The 19,631-nt window shown below is 40.2% G+C and overlaps 1 protein-coding gene across 5 annotated transcripts in view; it reads left to right on the top strand.

Annotated features, from left to right (window-relative positions):
• Positions 1-18,587, top strand: part of LOC118414316 (alpha-N-acetyl-neuraminyl-2,3-beta-galactosyl-1,3-N-acetyl-galactosaminide alpha-2,6-sialyltransferase-like) — a 26,538-nt gene extending 7,951 nt beyond the window's left edge. For all 5 annotated transcript variants that reach the window (XM_035818286.1, XM_035818287.1, XM_035818288.1 and 2 more), the window contains 6 exons: positions 3,370-4,056; positions 15,989-16,081; positions 16,511-16,581; positions 17,655-17,765; positions 18,094-18,279; positions 18,453-18,587. In XM_035818286.1, the coding sequence (XP_035674179.1) occupies positions 3,370-4,056; positions 15,989-16,081; positions 16,511-16,581; positions 17,655-17,765; positions 18,094-18,279; positions 18,453-18,456 (1,152 nt within the window). In that variant the 3' untranslated portion in view covers positions 18,457-18,587. The remainder of the gene's footprint in view (positions 1-3,369; positions 4,057-15,988; positions 16,082-16,510; positions 16,582-17,654; positions 17,766-18,093; positions 18,280-18,452) is intronic.
• The last annotated feature ends 1,044 nt before the right edge of the window (positions 18,588-19,631 follow it).

Here is a 19,631-nt window from a genome sequence, read left to right as displayed (position 1 = left end):
TTATTCAAACAGAGTGTGGCAATGATATACCTGTGTCAGATGAGATTGGGACTTTACTCGTTACAATACGCAGATGTGCCGGCACGTTTATCCTTCATAACGAAGCCAAGTCTCGCTGCAGGTGTACTTCCTTCCCTCCAGCTGCCTAATTGGGTTGCCTATTAGTATTGCCTCCTACTGACTTAGCTGCACAAAAAGTATTAGTAACTTTTCAACTTCAGCTGGTAAATTAGGCTTGTAAACTACAAGGGACAAGGGATGGGATGCCATATAGGAGACTTAAACATGTTATTCAATACTTTATCCTGGGAATGAAAACCAAAATTAAAAGTTTAAGCTTGAAAACAAATTACATTTAATGACAGCCCTTCAATTAAGAATACTAAATGTATGAAAATTTTGTCAGGATGTTTACCTTGTGTTCACCTACCTACTGAATAATCATTTAAGGCACAAACAAGTAGATAAACCAAAATACATGGAGGCTGTTAAAGTGAATGGGAAGCCCTGGTGACGCAGGCTATTTACTAGATAGTCTACTTCAAAGAGAAAAGAATAACATACAGGTCATCATCATCATGCTGGGCTATTTCCTCAGAAGTGCACAACTCTCTGCCTCCATCTCTCCCTTTCCTCCATATCTTCTTCTAAATGGTCTGTACATTTGAGTCTGTCTAGATGTGGATCCCAGCTCTATACATAATAGATATCTGCCGCCATCAGCGGTCTGGTGGTCTCCTCCTGCAACCTGGTGCCTCATCAGTTGTGTTATTAGCTCGTTATATCCCTGATGACTATCAAGGTAATGATGAATGGGAAGAAAGCTGATATCGACTTTGCCCAGGAGTTTATAATGGTACGTTTAGAGATTTAGGTCATTTATGATGAGGGTTTGTTCATCTTCGCTGGTAGACTGATTCGAATATCACAACATTTATGATGAGGGTTTGTTCATGATTTGAATATCACAACAGCCTTACAACCCACAATAGTAAGATAAAAGCTCAGCTGAAAATTTTGCTTGTGTTCAGTCTTCACCAACAATACTCAGTATGTCTTCAAGCTTACAGTTTAGGTTCATCCATGTGCCAAATGTTAGGCAAACATTTTCAGCATAAGTGAACAGGGATTATGGTAAAAATGGAAGTCACTGAAGTATACTGTAATGCCAACTATCAAATCAGTTCTGGTTCTGACCCTGCTTTCTTCGGGTCCCAGACAGCTTTCATTGTGTTCACCTAGTAAAAGAATGTTTTTTATTATACATACTTGATATGCCACTGGAAATGTAATAATAAAATCCATAACATATCATGTGCCATGTGCCATGGTGTATATCAAATGATTGGTTGACAATATACAAGATGGGCCTTGCTTCATTTGGACAAGGATCTTCAATACAACCCTACATTATTGCAACCCCATTTTCCAGACAGTGCAGATGGATCTTCCAGTCACACAGTGCAGATACCGGGGCCTCTCCATCGCTTGGTTTCCCCTGCTGCCCAGGAACTGCAGCCAACAAAATTGCTTTTAGCTTATGGAAAATTGGCAACAGAAGGGGTGTTAGATGGTAATCTGTTGCCTGAGATGAAATTTCAGGATTGTGTTTGCTGAATGTTGACTGTCTTTTGAGCAACATTATCTAGATGCTGTGTAGAATCATGCTATCTATAGTAACTGTTGGTAAAAATAAGCTTGATCTCATTTTTTTTTCAACTGATAGGTTGTCAATCAAGAAATTGAACACTGGTCATAAAAAATCAATTAACGTCAGACCATAAAACCTTTTCAAAGGAAAGAAAGGGAAATCGAATCCTGTAACCTTGATGTGGAATATATTTCAGAGGTCACTACACCTTAGGGAGAAATAAGTCAAGTTGAGACTAAGGCTTGAGGCTTTATGACGCTTAATGTATCTGCTCTATCACTTCATAATTGTGTCATAATATATCTTGTAATAAGAATGATGTTCAAGATATCATGAAGGAACTGAGTCATATGCAAAACATATACCTGAAAATTAACTGTAGGGTATGTAAATTGCCATAGACTTTTTTCTTATTAATTTCCTGGTTATTCTCTAAGGCAGCATGCTTGATGGAAGAGATATGGGCTGAGGGATTTGATGTCTGTAAAGTAAACCAATAATGCAGGGCTTTTCCAGGAGATACAAAATAGGAGACAGGGCAACACATTGACAACATCCCTCCTACCTGAATTGTGTGGCTTTTCTTTGAGGATGGCTGCCTTATTAGCTTCATGTATGGGGTCTTCGTCGTATTAAGATAACAATAGGTGTTCTCTGAAATAGCTATATGGTTTTTCATAATTCATGTCATGCACACATCAATTTTTAACAAATGCTGTATTCAATGATGATTTTTTGCACTGTGATCAAAATGTACAAAAGCATTAAATATATCAACAAGACAGCTTTGTACATTTTGTAACAAGAGGCGCCCTTTATAAACCTCATACACTGTCAAATTCTAGGAAAACAGTGACCATTACTAAGCCAAACAAAGGAATAATTTACCATCAGTCAACTCGTAATCTTTTGATATGAGATGATCTGTTCATGACTGTATTACTGTTTTAATGGGTAGAAACACTCCCCTCCCATCTTTGTGAGGAGGATACAGACAGTGTGGAGACTGATGGAGACTGGCTGAATTATTGATGGCAAAGTGGCTGATGCATTGCTTCTGTACAGGATTTGTCCCGAAAGAGGACGTTGGTGAGGGAAGGTCACAATGTGCCACAGACTAGCTGGACAATCATGGGGGCAATGACATGAGGGAAGAAAATGCTGAATGTTGGTTAATATGTATGGAAAATTAAATTTGTGGACCTTTGGTGATAAACCCATGATTGAGAAATGACAAATATCACAAAGTGTAGTAGTGACAAACTCTGTGTTTGTCATTACCAGTAACTACAAAAGTGTAGTGTGAAAAGTTTGATGGCACATGCATTGTAGAGTTGCAATTGCACAGTCTTTCAAGAATGCACTGGGAAGGATGGGTAAAAATGTGTAAATAGGATTGAAACACCCAGAGATAGCAGACTTCACCCAATACAAACACTCCCTTGTGGTGAATATTTATAGCTACCCCAAACTGTCATCATCTTTATCCTCATCACTTTTGTTACTTTTCAGCTGATGCCATGGAGGGCTATATATTATCATTGCTTTCTATTATGATTAATGTCATTACTTTTAGATTGGTGTCTGTTGGGTTAACATATTATTGTCTTCACAACATTTGTATAGTGCAAGATTTTTTTCTTCACATCAGTGCATAGTAGTGATGTATGATTAATTTCAAATCCATTGTTTAAAACACTTTTTCCTGTGTGTTTCAGATCTTCTCGGTGTTCAAGGTGGTTGTTGCCTTTGGATTGATCCTGCTGCTATCCTACACCTTATACTTCTCGGACAACCTCCGGCATGCCATTGGTATCCGCCCCTACTTCATCAGGTTATACCTGGTGAATGACTCTTCAGAAATAACCAAGAGACCAGAACAACTTCTCAGAACAGTGTCAGTGAATCCCATCTTGCTACTAGGAAATGAAACCAATGCTGCTAGCACTAATATTAGTAGTAACAAGACTTCATCAAGGAACTCCACAGCAAGGACAGTTCCATCAAGGTCACCACAAAAGTTGCCCACAAGGTCACCAATGTTGTTAAGAAATTCCACCTCAGGTAGTCAAGCAAAAAAGAACACAACTAGCACACCTGCACCCCCCATCCCACAGCCATATGACCAGCATGCAGAACCTCTCCCAAGCTTTGAGAATATCAGGAACTTGAAGCAGCACCTGAGGATGCATTGTAGGACATGTGCCTTTGTGTCGAGCTCAGGACAGGTGTTGAACAGACACGCAGGTCCCCACATCGACTCCCACGAGTGTGTGTTCAGGACTAACACTGCACCTGTCAAGCGGTACGAGAGGGATGTGGGGAGAAGGACCACGGTCCGAGTTACCAACTTCCACGCCATCAGGACTATAGAGGGACTCATTAGATCAGCACACATTGACAAGGTGAGCTTAGTCAGTCTAAAATGAACAATGAAGTGAATATCAATTGGTTGAAAAGAAGGCCTGACAAAAATGTTATACATGTACTGTGTGATTAGAGGGCAAAAATGTTGTGATATAGAGCATTCCGCCAAGACATCTTTCCTCTCTGGCAGCCTGCCTGAATGCCATCCTGGTTGGCTTATGTCTGCTCTAATACTAATAGTTGCTTCCATTCTTTCAACTGGGGTGCCAGCTAAGCTATGTACATGTACTTGCATCCAAGCTAAATGCTGCCAATTATCTTGTTCATAGTAGAGAGGGGTCCCAGAGATCCTGAGAGTACTGAACTGTAAGGAACATGACTGCATGGTCGGGTATTCTTTAAAGTTAAACTGACAACATTTTGTCAAACAAGTCCAACTGGTCAGTCTCCAAGTGACAGCTGTTGTTTTGTACAAGGTACAGTACAGAAAGGAACATTCAAGTATTTCATCATTCTGCAAGGCATCAAGTTTCTATGTCCCCAACAGAGGTTTACACATGAACAGGCTTCCTTACAACTGGCAACCTTTCCTAGATAATCAGGAAGGTGTCTTACAAAAGAGCTTAAAAAATGTTTTGTTAAAAAAACAGGTCTCAAACAACAGATGCCTTGGATGATCCTACATTAATTTATTTATCTGGGCAAAGTCTTTAGTAAGTTTGGAGATGGGTAGCTCAAGAGCCAAATGCAACAAATTAACCTGTCACTTCAGATAGGAACTCAGGTGAAATCGACCACACTTATGACTGTCTTTCCATAAGAATATATTAGGTATTCAGATCACACTGAAGGATTTTCTCTCCTCCAATAGAATTACAAGAATGTCCTTTGTTAGTTAAATACCTGTAGGAAACCATACAGTTGAACCATCTGTAGTCGACTGGAACAAGCAGGAGCCTAGGTTGACTGGTCAGAATGTTGGCAGGTGAAAGTTTTCAAATGTATGGTTTGAGTGTGGCTGGGCTTTTAGCATACACGTACATTGATTGACATTGACAATGGGTCACTGGGCTAGCAATATCTCATCATCAGCCCTCAGACTGAAACTGTGAAAAGTTAACCTCTGGAGGGGAATTTGGTAATCCTTGATGGGGTGGAGGCCAACAAACTGCTATTTGAGGAATGAGTGCCTCTGGCCAACAAGTTAGGCTTGTGTACTAGTGTCTTTGAGAAAACACTGGAAATCTGAAGATTTTGTAGAGTTGAATTGATCATCTTTTTAACTGTTACCCAAAAGTTACTACTGAGCCTATTGGCACCGCAGCAGGGAGAAGGTGATCAGTCACCAGGAATGTATTATTGTCGCAGCAAAAGTTATGAAACTGCAGAGGGGTGTAACGGAAGATGTGCAAATTATATTTTGAACACAGCCCAGTTTGCTAAAATATAATTTGTACTGCTATGCTAACAAGGGTACTACCCTGCCTCTACAGTGAACATTGGCAGCTGACTGCAATTTTTCTGACCAGGACTTTTGAAACATCAATTTGAATCAGCAGGGGAAGCCTTGTGTGTGTACCAGTAATGGAAGCCTTGTACATAGTTATAGGAGACTGAAGGTTACATGGTAGAGGTGACCAGACAGGTCAGTGGGCATAATTCAGACACTGACAGATGACAAATGGTGTTGTCAGGGTAGGCCGTATATATTCATATGTGGAGGACTTTTGAATTACATTTCCTGCTGGTTTTGTGAGGTGTATGGATACGTAATATTGAAAATGAGTCTATTATTTTTATCTTTCCAGAGAGACAATATTTAATTATGACTTCATGGCTTTAAAAATCAATTGCATCATTTTTATCCACTCTTCTTTGCACTATCTGTCCTAGTCTATCCCTGAGATGTCATAAGGCATGTATTTTAAGCAGTTTCCTGACATTTTATGTTTTAATCTATAATGACTTTTCTTGTCTTGAGTTTCATATATTATGAACAAGACTTGACATGTTGGACAGCTTGAGGCAACTGGTACTGTTTTCAAGACAAGGATGCAGTGAATCAGATACATATGCTAACAAGAGTTCATTGACCTCATACTTGCATGAAATACTAGTATATTTAGTCCCATTTTTTTATTTGTCGTTGTTTGTTGTGTATTTACAGACACAATTTTCACCGAGTTTCATCGCAATCACACGTAACATTCTGGAGGTACAGCATACACAGTTTCTCTCTAAAACATTACCTCCATTTCATGGAGGTGAATGTGAAGTAAATGTATAATCTTGTACAAATGTTGCTGCCTCAATGATCCTAGTATAGTGTGTGGACAGGGATATATATCCAGCGTACACCAACTTCGTTAGTATTCCTCTCACACACAAGTCAAGTCATGTGAGGCAGATTTACTCTGTTTTGTCTCTGAAAACTCTGCCCGTTCCAGAGCATAGCTCTTCATGAACCCTTTCAAAGGCTTAGAGAAACGCTCCTCTAGGTCAGTCACTTCAATCTGCAGGGTTGGATGAGTCAAACTGTCTGCCCTACCTCCTACCCCATGCTGGGTGAAGTCTCAGTAGGGATTCAAGCTATTTGCTGCAATCTTTTATGGTAGAGTTTGTGAGGATAGGGATGAAGTTTGAGGCTGTGATAGGGGTAAGCAGTGTGCGTTATCTACAACCTCCAAGAAATCCACTTTTTGGGTTGTCTTGCCCAGCCTGCTCAAAAACCAACAAATGCTGGTAACTAAGAGTTCCACGACCTCATACCTTTGCCAAAAGATCCTAACCTTTTCGAGTGACTCATCAAGATCTACCCAGTCACATACTAGATATCAAGACAATAATTTGAATAAATCCGGGCATTCTTGAGTTATCATGATCACACACAGACATACACACATACACATACTCACGCACAGACAAACACATAAGAGAATATAACCTTCTTGGCAAAGGTTATAACATACGTGTAACCTACATTTGTGTACTTGCAAAGAACTTTTACCAGAGATATAATGACTTGCTTGCTTTGCAGTGTTCCTGACCTTCACTTTCAAGCAGTCAGAAAATATCTCTTGTCATGTCACTTAAGAAGCTGGAAAGAAAAACAGACATCAGTAACTGGGCAAATGTAAGCAAATTGTGTGGCCTACCACAAGTTCAAGTTCTGGGGCTGTTTTAATGCAGGTTTGGCTCTTAGCCAGTGAGCTTTCAAATGTATACAAGTGAAAAAGGAGACACAACCACTGTAAGAGCTTCAAAGGATTTTTGAGCCTTCAATATGACAGTCGAGGCTGTTTTGGAAAGAGTGTATGTTTTCATAAGCAATACTGACATTTGTTCATGTCCTCTGCTTTGATGCCTCAGGACTGCTAACTGTTTACTTGCTTCTGGTAGTCTGGTGAGCACCAAGGATAATGTCTGACTATTCTGAGGCTAGTGACTGGTTGGTCTGTCACCTCAAAGGATGAAGTTAGATGACGCCCTCTGTGATCTGGGATATCTGCAACTCCCAAGTAGTAAATTTACACAGAAGTTACTTTGAGTCAGCAGATGGAGCATTTGTTTGAGAAATTCTGGCTGCTTACTTGACAAAATGAAAATCAAATAATACTAGTCTGCATTAGCCTGGGTACCATCCGGAAAGTAGTTCGTTCTGGCGTTCATCATACACTATATACAGTCGCTTCTAGCTCTGATGTTCATTATACACTATATGCAGTCGCTTCTCTGTGTTTCCGTCTGGGAACGCAGACCATCTTAACGTCTGGAATCATCCAAATTTTGGACGCAGGCGCTGATTGGTCCCTACACATGAGCGAATGATGGAATGGGTTCAAGCGATTGTTCGAACAGGCGTACCAACACCGGACAAGCCCTCCGTCTGCTTGCAGGAGGGCCTGTTGTCATCGAACGAGTGCTCTAGATTCTAGAACCTATTCCTTGATTCGCTCATTAACTGCCGTTAGCACCAAACAGTTTTTTGAACATAGGAGCGAACTACTATCCGGATGGTACCCAGGCTAAGTCTGCATGCATTTTTAGATAAATAATCCAACAGCAATTTTAAGTACAGTGCCAATGGGTTGCTCTCTGGTACCAGATACATGTACATATATCATGAAAATTTGAAAATTTGTTTCTTCATCCATGAATCAGATAGACTGATAAAGCAGGCTTTACTGGTAAAAGAAGGACTTGCACATGTATGTAACATGAATGGAACCCACTATACATATACATGTATATTAGATGAAGTTATTGTCTGATTTCAACTTGAGTAAGTAGTAAATACTGTGCTTTGTGATTCAAGTGTGTATGTAATAAAATCTAGATGCATTTATGCCGATTTCAAGTAACATCCTACAGGTGATATTCCCTATCTCTACAAGTATTCAAAATTCTTGGGGAGGTTTTAGAAGACCCACCATTGAAAGCAAATCTGCACAGAAACACCACAAGACCATATACATGTAGCAGATTTAAATACATACATTGTAGATTTTGGACACAGTTATTTTCATAGGGTTCAAGATGTGATGGCCCATGTTAATTTTACATGAACAGCCTAACCACAGGCATCGTACAAACACAGTTTTAATTAGCCCCCAAGAACTCCTTTTCAATCTATCGTATTGAATTTTAAAGGATACAATGATCACGTCATTTAAACGCAAATCTTCCTTGATTCTCTTCATCTATTAGTATTGAAGATTTTCAGCCATACATACCAAGCTAGCTTCTAATTCATTAATATTAAGGAATAATCAACAGGCGACCAGAATTAATTTACAAAACTCCCGGAGGTATGAGATCTTCAGTTTCTTGTTTGCACAATGCTTTGCTGCTGGCCCTGCACCTTATTTTATGAGGCCAGCACCTGAGGTCCTTCGGGAATGAATCTAGTCCAAAGGCAGTGATGGAAAATAAAAAGGCATTCAATTTGACATTAGTACCAAATGATGTCTCCTTGAGCAACTGCTCAGGCAATTCAGGCCTGTCTGATGGGATCCTGCAATATACAGACATTAGTCCACAGGCACAGAATGAAATAGGGTAATAAAAATGCAATACCACACCACTAGTACAGATGAAATAGCCTTGATAGAAAATAGTGCTCTCTAATATGCTTGAACTTTATCACAGTGTTGAAACTTGACGAATCTCTGACCTCTATGGTGTAGAAGCTACCTGATATTCTTATTCATGAGGTATGGCATTAGCTGCTCTCACATCTCTGCTGGCATCACCATAACCCACAGGTGTGACAATGTGCTTGATGGAGTGATCATTTTAACCTCAGTATTGCCCCCACTATAATTGGAGAGAAAATTGCTTCTCTGGTTGGAACATAATTAGTTCCAAACGTGGAAGTGAATGAGCTGCATAATTGCCCAAGCCAAGGAGTCCTGGCACCAGCCCTGTCCTGGCGTGAAATTGCCAGCCATGGAACAGTGTTGATCCTTGCCAGAGTATATTCTTGTCCGTGTGTCATTCCATTTCCGCGTCATTCCATTTCCGCTCACGCCATTCGGCCATGATTGTTACTGCATTTAGCAGAGGGTAGGCACTGTGTCAAGGGGTTCAATATGGGTTCATGAAGAAACTTCAGGGCTTCAATTGAAGCAGGCTACTGTACTTGATTAACCAAAGCACTGAATTTTGGTGTGCTCTTAGAATATAGTATATTACAGATTCTTCCTCGGTCCCAGAATTTACCATATTTTATAATATTCATATCCACCCAAATATGCCATACCCACCCAAACAAAAACATGTGAAATGCACAATTTCGTGTCCTCAAACAAAAGATTGTAATAGCATGAATTCCTACAGCCGAATCAGGTATTAGAATATTCCCACAGGGTGCAAGAAGATGGAAAATTACCACTTTGATAGGATGTACGAGGGGCGTTCAAGAAGTAATCCACCTGACCCATTTCCCAAAGGAGGAGATTAATGAAACTTGGTGCAGTTATTGGTCTTTCTCTTCATAGGAATCACCCAGAGTTATGCATTTCTACCATTGTTTGATGCAGCTCTGTACACCGTTTTTGTAGGACGCCCCAGGTTGGTCCTGCAACAGATGCCTCATCAATGGCAGAAGAGGGACGACCAGGTCTGGGAGCTGTTTCCACAGACTTCCGGCCATGTTTGAATTCACAATGCCAGCGTTTTACAAGGTCATATGATGGGGAATCATCACCATAAGTTTCTTTTATTTCATCAAAAGTCTCATTTGGTATGCGTCCTTTCAAATACAAAAACCGGATCACTGCGCGACACTCAACTGGCTCCATTTCACACCTGGTCCATTTCACATCTGACTCAGTTCAAACACCTTTAAATCAAAAACCAAAATTAGTTCAGAGCTGTTTTTTGCAACATAACCCATAGAGATATGAATCATTACATATGCAAAATTTCATCTAGATCAGACAACTGGAAGTGGGTCAGGTGGATTACTTCTTGAACGCCCCTCGTATCTATAGGTGATTCTTGACTCCAACTCAGCCCCCCTCCACGTGCCTAAAATTTGAAGGTAGCAGAACACAGTTTTTCGGAAGCAGAGGTTCAAAAAAATTCATTTAAAGTTGACTGCAGCTTCGCTTTCCATGATTTAACATGTAAGTTTTATGGCAGCATTGTGCACCTTTGAAAATTTTTAGACACACCAGCTTAATTTTGAGAGCATTGGTCCTAAAATGGGAGCAGTCTGGAGGTCTGTCAAGATGTTGTATTTTGGGAGCAACATTCAGATGTGATGAAAATTATGTTTGCAAGATCAGAATGAGGATTCACTGTAAAGCTCTAGTTTCTATCCTAACAAATTCTGTCCGCAGCTTTAATCTTCGCCTCATACCCATAACAAAGGCTCATTACTGTCACCATGGACACAAAAAGAGAGAAGGGTTCAACATGAAGGTCACTACTCAAGGCAACCTGAACTAATGTAAAAGAGGAAGTACAAAACATCAAAGAGAGCTCCAATTAGTTATGCTACAATTCTTCAGATAATAGTTCTGTAGAAATGAGGCCACCTGGCAGGATATGTACCCAAATACCGTTCTACAAGCAGATGTTGGGAAGAGACCCTGGGGAAGCATGCACCACCTTCAAGACAATTGTAAAAAATAAATCTCCTACCTGTACATGTACCTCCACGAAATTTTGAATCTCCATAAATTTGATCTATTTGAGGACCTCTTCCCATTTGTGTGTGCAATAACCTCAAATCAAGTATGTACTTTGAGAACAACTTGAGGCACCTGAATTTTGAAAAGTTTGATCCTGAGAGGAAGGGTTAAAATTTAGGGTCGTTACAGGAGATAAACTGTGGAAATTAGCACAATAACCTCTGTACTGTTTCAGGACTTGTACATGTAGTTGCACATGCTCTACAATAGCACTAGACAGATAATGGAAACCTCAGATCATGCAAACTGCAAGTATAACTTAAAAAAAACATTATTCCATGAATGTATATGTATATATTCCTCAAAAGATATCAGGAGATGTTTCAACTGGAAAGTCAACACAACATCATCTGTCAAGTCAAATATTTTTTTTTCAAAAGGACTGTCCACATGCCTTGCAATGTTACATACAGTTATAAATTCAAGGCCAAAACATTGCTAGATTGTAGCTTTCATTGCAGTTACATTCATCAAAGTCCTTGTCGATTGTGAAGAGATCACTCATCGTCTCATGTAGCATCTACATGGTAGGGTCTTCATGATAACAAGTTGTCTACCAGCTGTATACATTGTACATGAAAATGATGCAGTTCTCTGAAGTATGCAGAGGATTGCTGGGGATTGCCGATAGATACCGAGGCTCTACTTGTGGTTTACCAGGCTTGTCTCCAGGAGACAACAATGCTGGCTGACCATCTTTTACCAGGAAGCCACAATCATGGCCGATCGTCTTTTAAGGGTTTAAAAGTGCATACATGTACTTTATTGAAGAAAATATGGTAGCAGTTCTAGAGACATACTGCACAGTTTGTACTATCACAAGTAGTCAGACGTCAGGTTTTAACACCAATAACTCAGAAGGAGGACAAGTAATTGCTTCATGTGTGTTGGATGAATCCTGGCTGATGGATTGCGACCTCAGCAACTGTGTCATGATGACAAGAATACCAATAGGTTCATTGTACATCTCTGAAAGGCCATCCCATCAGTCTCTGGTAAACTGGGTGATCTGTTAGGGTGTTGATCAATACAGGGTCTAGGTGAACCCAAACCAGTTTGGGAGATTGAGCTACACGAAAGTGTTGTGTCCAGCAGTGGCCATTTACCTTGAACCTTTATTATGGGCAATCTTGTTAACTGCAGTGAAGTTACTGCTGGAGATTGAACTGACAGATTACAGATTACAGGGAGAGTCATATAACTGTTCAGTAGCACCACCGTTTTGTGACTGAAGTAAGGGGATGAAATAACATGGCCCTAATGCATTATGATGGAAAAATCGGTACTAATGCTGGAATATTGCCTCAAAATTGTGCAGGCAGAAAGGCTATAATTGACCATCTTTATATTTTACGGCGAAGTTAAGCCGGACAAATTGTAGGCACGGGCAGACTTCATTTCTGTAATTCCCCGTAACTGCTGAAAAGTATCTCTGCTGTTAAGGTGTAGACTTCCTGAATGCCTGCACAATCATAATTGTCATTCAGGAACTGTATGGACGTACATAATGGAATATGAAGTGGGCCAACACCTGACCACAGCAACCCTCCTGGCTTAGGGCTGCTGATCAGTCTACTGAAGTCTGACTACACAGAAGATGCTGAATCATGTCATGGATAAATCACAAGGCCAGCTTGACTATTATATAGTAATCCAATATTAGTATTTAAAGCTAGCTTACAATAGTCCATGTGCTTGGTTTAGTCCGTCTTGCTTTACCCTTGAGGCCAAACATGTTCACCTCTGTCTGCTGATCTGGGAGCATTGTCAGTGCGATGGAAACTATAAGCAATTGTGGTAACATGACTGATGATTTACCAAGGAGAAACTGCTGCTTATTTACCTAGGGGTTCAACCTTGTTCCTTATAAGAGCTTTATCCAGCTTTATATCCAGCTACAGCCCAGTGGCTACAGTCAGACATATACAATTTGTAACCACCTTTTTATGGGGGAGAGGGGGGACGTACAGCTGCAGGATGGTATGGTGGCAGGATGTTCAAGATAAACCTCAGGTAAGCATTAAAAAATCCAGGCAACTTATCCCACAGACTAAGTGTCACCAGACTCTCCGTTGGAAGCCTACCAGTTTCATCTTATGTAGCAAGGATGAAACTATGAGCACATGTCAGTTAATGGGACACAGAAGTTTCCATTAGAAGTAAAGTTTAACCAGGTTTTAGAAGCACTTAGTTTAAGTTTGCCACCTCATGTAGCCATGACCTTAAAGCTTCAACTCACATTTATACTTAATTTGGGCCTCTCTGCAAACAAGACAAATGGTTAATATATACTAGCATTCTTCTGTGGATTGACCTCTAAGATGCACATACTTTTTTATTCCAGCTGCCATGCTTTGTTCTAACACCTTGTTTCAACATCAGTTCCTCACCACCTACATGTATTCACACAGTTATGTCAACCAGACAGGATGTCACCCATACTAGCACTACATATTACATAACTAACAGCCATTAGCCAGTGCCACTGTCATGTGGAATCTGTAAAAGAACTAATCAAAGTAAGACTTTGTACACTTTCCTGGCAGAATTTCAGACTGACAGAAGCATTGGGCCTTTCGTTTAACACAAGGCAATAAGGCAGAATTGAAGATGGCTGCACTTTATTGGACTATCTGTCTTACCTGAGGATGATAAGGGCCTTGGAGTCAAGAGGATTCACCAAAGCCTGCAATCATTGTGTCAAACTAAGCTTGATCGATATGATATCTCTGTGGCTTGATGCACACACACACACTCACTCACACAGTGGTATTTTTGGAGTCTGCAAAGTGATAGTGCCAACTTTGCTAACAGACTCGCTGTTCTGTCTGTGTCTCTCCTGTGTCCAAACCCCTGTCAGGGGACTGCACTGTCACAGCAGCAACCCTCTTGTAATTGCCCTGATTTGGACCAGAGCGGTCATGTTCCAGGTGTGCCATCCAGCTGAATGTCAAATGCCTCGGGCAGAGTTGCAGATGTGAGGCCTGAGTCACAAACTGCCTATGATGCAACTACAGATTAGTGTAGGGCGCGGTCACATAGGTGGTGCGATCGTCATACGATTTTGATGCCATGGTATTTTCAAGCTGGCTGTGACAGAACCATCCACTGACATGGATCCAAAACAGCATGTTGTGTACCAAGACAGTTGAACTTTGCAGGAGATGTACATTTTTGTCCTCCAAAATGCCGAGAGATAGCGATCGTACGGCAATCGCATGACCTATGTGACCACACCCTTAGTACACGTATGTAGCCCTGTGGTTTGCATTCTATCGGCCCGAATCCTATGGATGTGAATATCTAAACCTTGAGAGTTAGATCTGCTTAGAATTGAAAGGGGTGAAGTTAAAGGACAGAAAGAGAAACTATAAGCAGGGTGATTCAATTATTCATACACATAATGAAATTTAGGTACATTCTTGCATAGATAAAATCTTGTTAAACTGCAGAATGTCTGAGATGTTGTTACTTGCTGGAGACCTTTAACTGCCAAGTGCCTGGTGTGTCCTTCATTGACATTGACCGCTTCAAACTGCACAACTCCAGATCAGCACGATAATCAGACAATGGAATTTCTCCTGCAATCAATTCCAAAGTTAAGTAAGTAAGCAGTACTGGTAGCAGTGTTCTGGTGCTGAGTGGTCCATCTTTATATGTCGGTTTTGCAAATGAACCTGGCCTTGCTCTTGGAGTTTGGACCTCAATATATTCACTACTGGTAGGGATGCATTACCGCTAAATAAGTAAAAGGGATGTTTTGAATTTGAGGAGAGAACGACATCCCGGCATATGGTGGAACCTCCTCGCACCATGAAAGGATTAGGGATATATGCCCTGTTGTGATAGGATGGAGAACGTGCAGTGTCATGGCCACACCTGGGGCTATATAATAACTGAACTGAGTCACATGCCAGTGAGTTCCTACCTCCTGCCAGGTGTACTTCAGCACCATCAGTTGTAAGCTTTTGTGATTCAGCTCTCGTCTGCAGGATTAGCTGGCACTTCAATATCTAATAATCCCAAGACAAGACAGTTTCGTTTGATTTTAGAAGACCTTTCCAATTATAGTTATGGACTGGTCATCTATATATCACTAGGACTGGAAGGCAAATCTTGACGCGTGATTGAAGTCTGTTAAGGAGAAAGTGACTTTAAGCCCAATCCTGTCTGTATCTGGGGTCATTCTGTCACTGACATTATTGATCGCTGCACCAGGGATGATAGAGGACCCCCTCTCGCCCATCAAATGTTAGTATAATTTGACCTAGTCTTTATTGAAGGTCAAAAAGCATGTAATTGGTCCCCAAGGTTGGGCTGTATTTCACGCCAGTATTTCCCTCTGTGGTGTCAGTAGCCGTTTCCGTGGTCATTATCTGCCAGGACATGGTCCCAGTGGAGAGCTAATTCTGCAGTATTTCATACCTGCCAGGTAGCAAGTAATGACAAGCACTCACCGCAAAGGTAACCAACAGTCATGGTGGACATTTTATAGGCAAAATGCCAGGAAGACAAGCTGAAGTTGCTTGTTTCATAATGATCGTTTCCTTGTCGAATGCTTTGAAAAATTTACATGAGCTGAGCTAAGGAAAAATCACTTTTTGGAAAAATTTGTCCAGATTCAGGCATAAAGGCTATTCTAAGGAGTTGTTCTAGGATGAGGCAAAAAATATTGTAAATTCTTCTTACATATCTACCTTAGCCAGTTTGAACATTCAAACAATGAAGAAATTGTGCTTGAGGCTTCATGTGATTTTGTATGTTGTTGCAGGTTGTTGTGTGGGGTCCAGACGTTGTGCTGGGACCAGGCAAACCTGTGCTGAAGGTGGCGCAGAACCTCGCCAGAAAGTTTCCCAAGACAGAAGTAGGTTCCGTTACTGCCATTGCCCTAGACTACATTTCGTAGGTCATATCTACCTTTATGATGTTTAAACAATGCACATTCATTCTTTGTCTCCTACCATTTTTCAACTTAAAGCTCTCTATGAAAGTGTACAGTACTCTCATAATATGTAATGAAGTATTCTGGAAATGTGAGTTAGGAAAAAATGCCTACACTGTTTACGTTGTTTTAATTCTGATGTACAATTGTAGTATGATAGGATGTTCTTTGTGTTCATCAGATAGTAAGGTATCACACACTCAAGACTGTCTAACTTTCGGAGCTAAAAGAGTCAAAATTATCCAAACTGAATTTTATGTCTGACAGAACAAGTATTTCTCGATTTAGAGCTTCATCAAAATAATCATGTTGACGTGTAACTAAGAGGACATTGTCATATTTCTTCTGCAGTTTTACAAATTTTCCTCCAAAGCTATGGTGGATGTTGATGTGGAGTTTAAGAAGGAGACAGGGATGGACAGGTAAGGAGAAGGGCTTTTCATACTTATGTTCTTCTGTAGCACTGTGCCCAAATGCCAGGCAACTATCATGATTATAAAAATCATATCTTTTAATCCAATGTGTCTGACACACTCATACATGTAGATTATCTTCTCCGATCAGTATTAACTTTCACACAACTTCACTCACTCAAAAAGCACAGCACATGTATCTTGACACATGGTGGTAAATAGACATAGTTTATACATACATGTACCTCTGACTTCTTGACTACACTTCATTTAAGTTATTTTATTTTTGTAACTTTCCTGGTTATATATATATAATATATAAGTAAGTAATGATAAATTTTTGTATGGTTATTATTAAGTAATTGTAATGTAAGTTTTTATAGTAATTGTAATGTAATTTTGGGTATGTTGCAGAGGACTCTAGGACTATTATTATACACATATTGTTTCATTAATAGAGTTTCCTAGTAAACATATATTCAAACACTTAACACTAAGGGAATAATCCCAACAGCTCAAAACAGAGGTATGATGACAGTCTGTGAAGACTGGCCGGTAAACTGGTAGTTTTCCTGTGTTGAGGAATGAAGGGCTGAACCCCATCTGAGATGGTATGTGGACATGGTATGTGCACATGTCACTCGGCATTGTTGCTAGACAAGGGCACTGCTTTGTGACTTGCTTGGGTGTCTGTAGGTCTAAGGTTTGCCCAATAGTGATAATGTTCAACAGTGTTTTCCGGTGTAGGAAGCTTAGATGTGGTTGTCCACATCTACATGGTGAAGGTGGACAGTAAACCTCTAATCCTAAAATGTATGATGGAATTGTTTCAATCAAACGTAAAACATGATTGTTCTTCTGTAGCAAGATGTATAGAACACAGTGATAGGTACATGTCCTGTGTGTGCCTCTGCATGTGTTTGTCAGAGTAATGGGGAATAAGTTAAGGCACAGGAGACATGACAAAGCATATGATACATCCATTATGCAGAGAAAGGTGGTGTTTGGTGGGAAAGGTTTGTCTCCCCTGTGCATGTGATGCTGTCTGTTTACCAGACTGAGGTGCTTGTTGATGTTTACAGGAGAGGCAGTAAGACAGACCTGTCGACAGGCTGGTTTGCCCTCACCTTGATGCGGCAGGTCTGTGACTCCACCACCATATTTGGTATGGTGTACGATGGCTACTGTGCCACGTAAGTATCTAAATCTCTTCCAATACTCTGGCAGGAAATCTTCTTGAAATCAGGATACTAAACTTTGGCTTTTTACAAGCCTTAGGGCTCTTCTATCTCACTTCCATTAACATGGATTTTCTTTAGGCCTAAACCAGGGTTATTAGACATACCCCTGCATCTTTATGGTAGTACTTGTGTATCTCGTCTGAAATCACCTAGCATTGTTGGTTTCATGAAGTAGAATCAGCTTTACTTAAGGGTCACCACCTTAGTTCAAAACCCTCACTAATTGAAATCATTTAGAGGACAGACTATGATGTAACTACACTGTGTGTTCCCCCTCCAGCCGTAATGCCAGCGTCCCTGATGTCCCATACCACTACTATGGCAAGTCAGCGCTGGAATGTTCCATGTACACAGGAAAGGGAGGAAAGACAAAACACAAATTTGTACAAGAAAAGACCATCTTTGGAAGGTGGGCCAAGAACTACAACTTCACCTTTGTTCATCCAGAGTGGCCACCCATTCAGAGGTAAACTTTTTTTTTTCCTTTTGTTTGCCTGCTGTAAGAGTCAGGCATACAGCAATGTCTATCCAATGAAACATAAAGTAAAATGATTATTAGCTTTCCTCATGACCACTGGCTTCTATATCGATATTTCAAATAATTCTCAAATAAAGTGTGCACCTGTGTCCTTCCTACAGGTGACAATTACTGCAGACTGTCTACTGGGTTGTTCCACTGCTGTGCCTTGTAGGTGTGATGGCCTGCACAGTATTCTGCAGCCATGTGTCCTCAGCACCACAGCAGAAGGGGAAGTCCCAGAAGGAGAAGGTCAAGAAAACACTCCTTCCTGTTAAGGCCTGAGGGCTTCTTGTCCAGTCAGACAGTCCAGGTGTAGATGTAGTGTGTGTATAAAGGGAGACTGGTGTGGAACATCTATGAAAACTTACCATAAAATCTCTGTCAATGCCCAGATTTTGAACATCAAAAAAAGTTCAGTCAAAGTGTACCTGCTTTTGAGATACCAGTTTGTGATGACAGAGATTTTATTTGTATTTTTTCATTGGATGTATTAACAAAGGCTTTGGTAAAAAGATTATCATACATGTACTATATTGTATGCATGGATGTAAGATGTACATGTTGTGAGAAGGTCACTTTTTCTACAAGAAAGAACTCTTTTGTACATGTTTGTTGCTGAGATAGATTTGGTGTTAGAATATAAAAGTCTCTTTTACAAGGTCTGTTTTGTAAGACAAATTGGAAAGAACTTCTTGGATTTTAAGCACTTTTTGTATGTTGTAAATATGTAATTATGTACATGGTGAAAGTTTTTTTGAAGAGATAAGCTGCTGAATGTGCAACACATGGTGGGTGCTTATACATTCCAGAGGGTTGTTCTGTTGTTTCAATAGTCAAGATGCAGCAGAGAATAGATACATTCATATGTGTCAAGTATAGCTTTCCTCGATGTCAAAATCTGCTATGCCATGGCTAAATTGAATATAACTTTCAAATGGCAATTATAGAAAGCTACTATGTAATTGTGTTTACAGCAATGATTTACATGTAAAAATATGTAGCTCTGAAAAACATGGATGGAAATCTATTTGTGCTGGCACAGGTAGGCTGTACTTTCTTTGAGCAGCACTTTTTTGTGTAAAATGGGTAAAATGTTTCCTTTGATATCCAAGTAAAACTTGTTGATTTATCTTTGTCATTATTAATGCAGAATATTTTACATGCTATCACAGAACTTAGAATATTCTGCATGTATTGAAACAACTACTAAATATGGGACCTCTTGAAAGTGCACTTTTGCGTTTTGTTTCTGACATGACTTCACGGCACCCAGAAGTCACCACAGAAACTGTTGTTAC

Source organism: Branchiostoma floridae, chromosome 4 (assembly GCF_000003815.2).
Source record: "Branchiostoma floridae strain S238N-H82 chromosome 4, Bfl_VNyyK, whole genome shotgun sequence".
Classification (NCBI taxonomy): domain Eukaryota; kingdom Metazoa; phylum Chordata; class Leptocardii; order Amphioxiformes; family Branchiostomatidae; genus Branchiostoma; species Branchiostoma floridae.
This window is presented reverse-complemented; position numbering and strand designations above follow the sequence as displayed.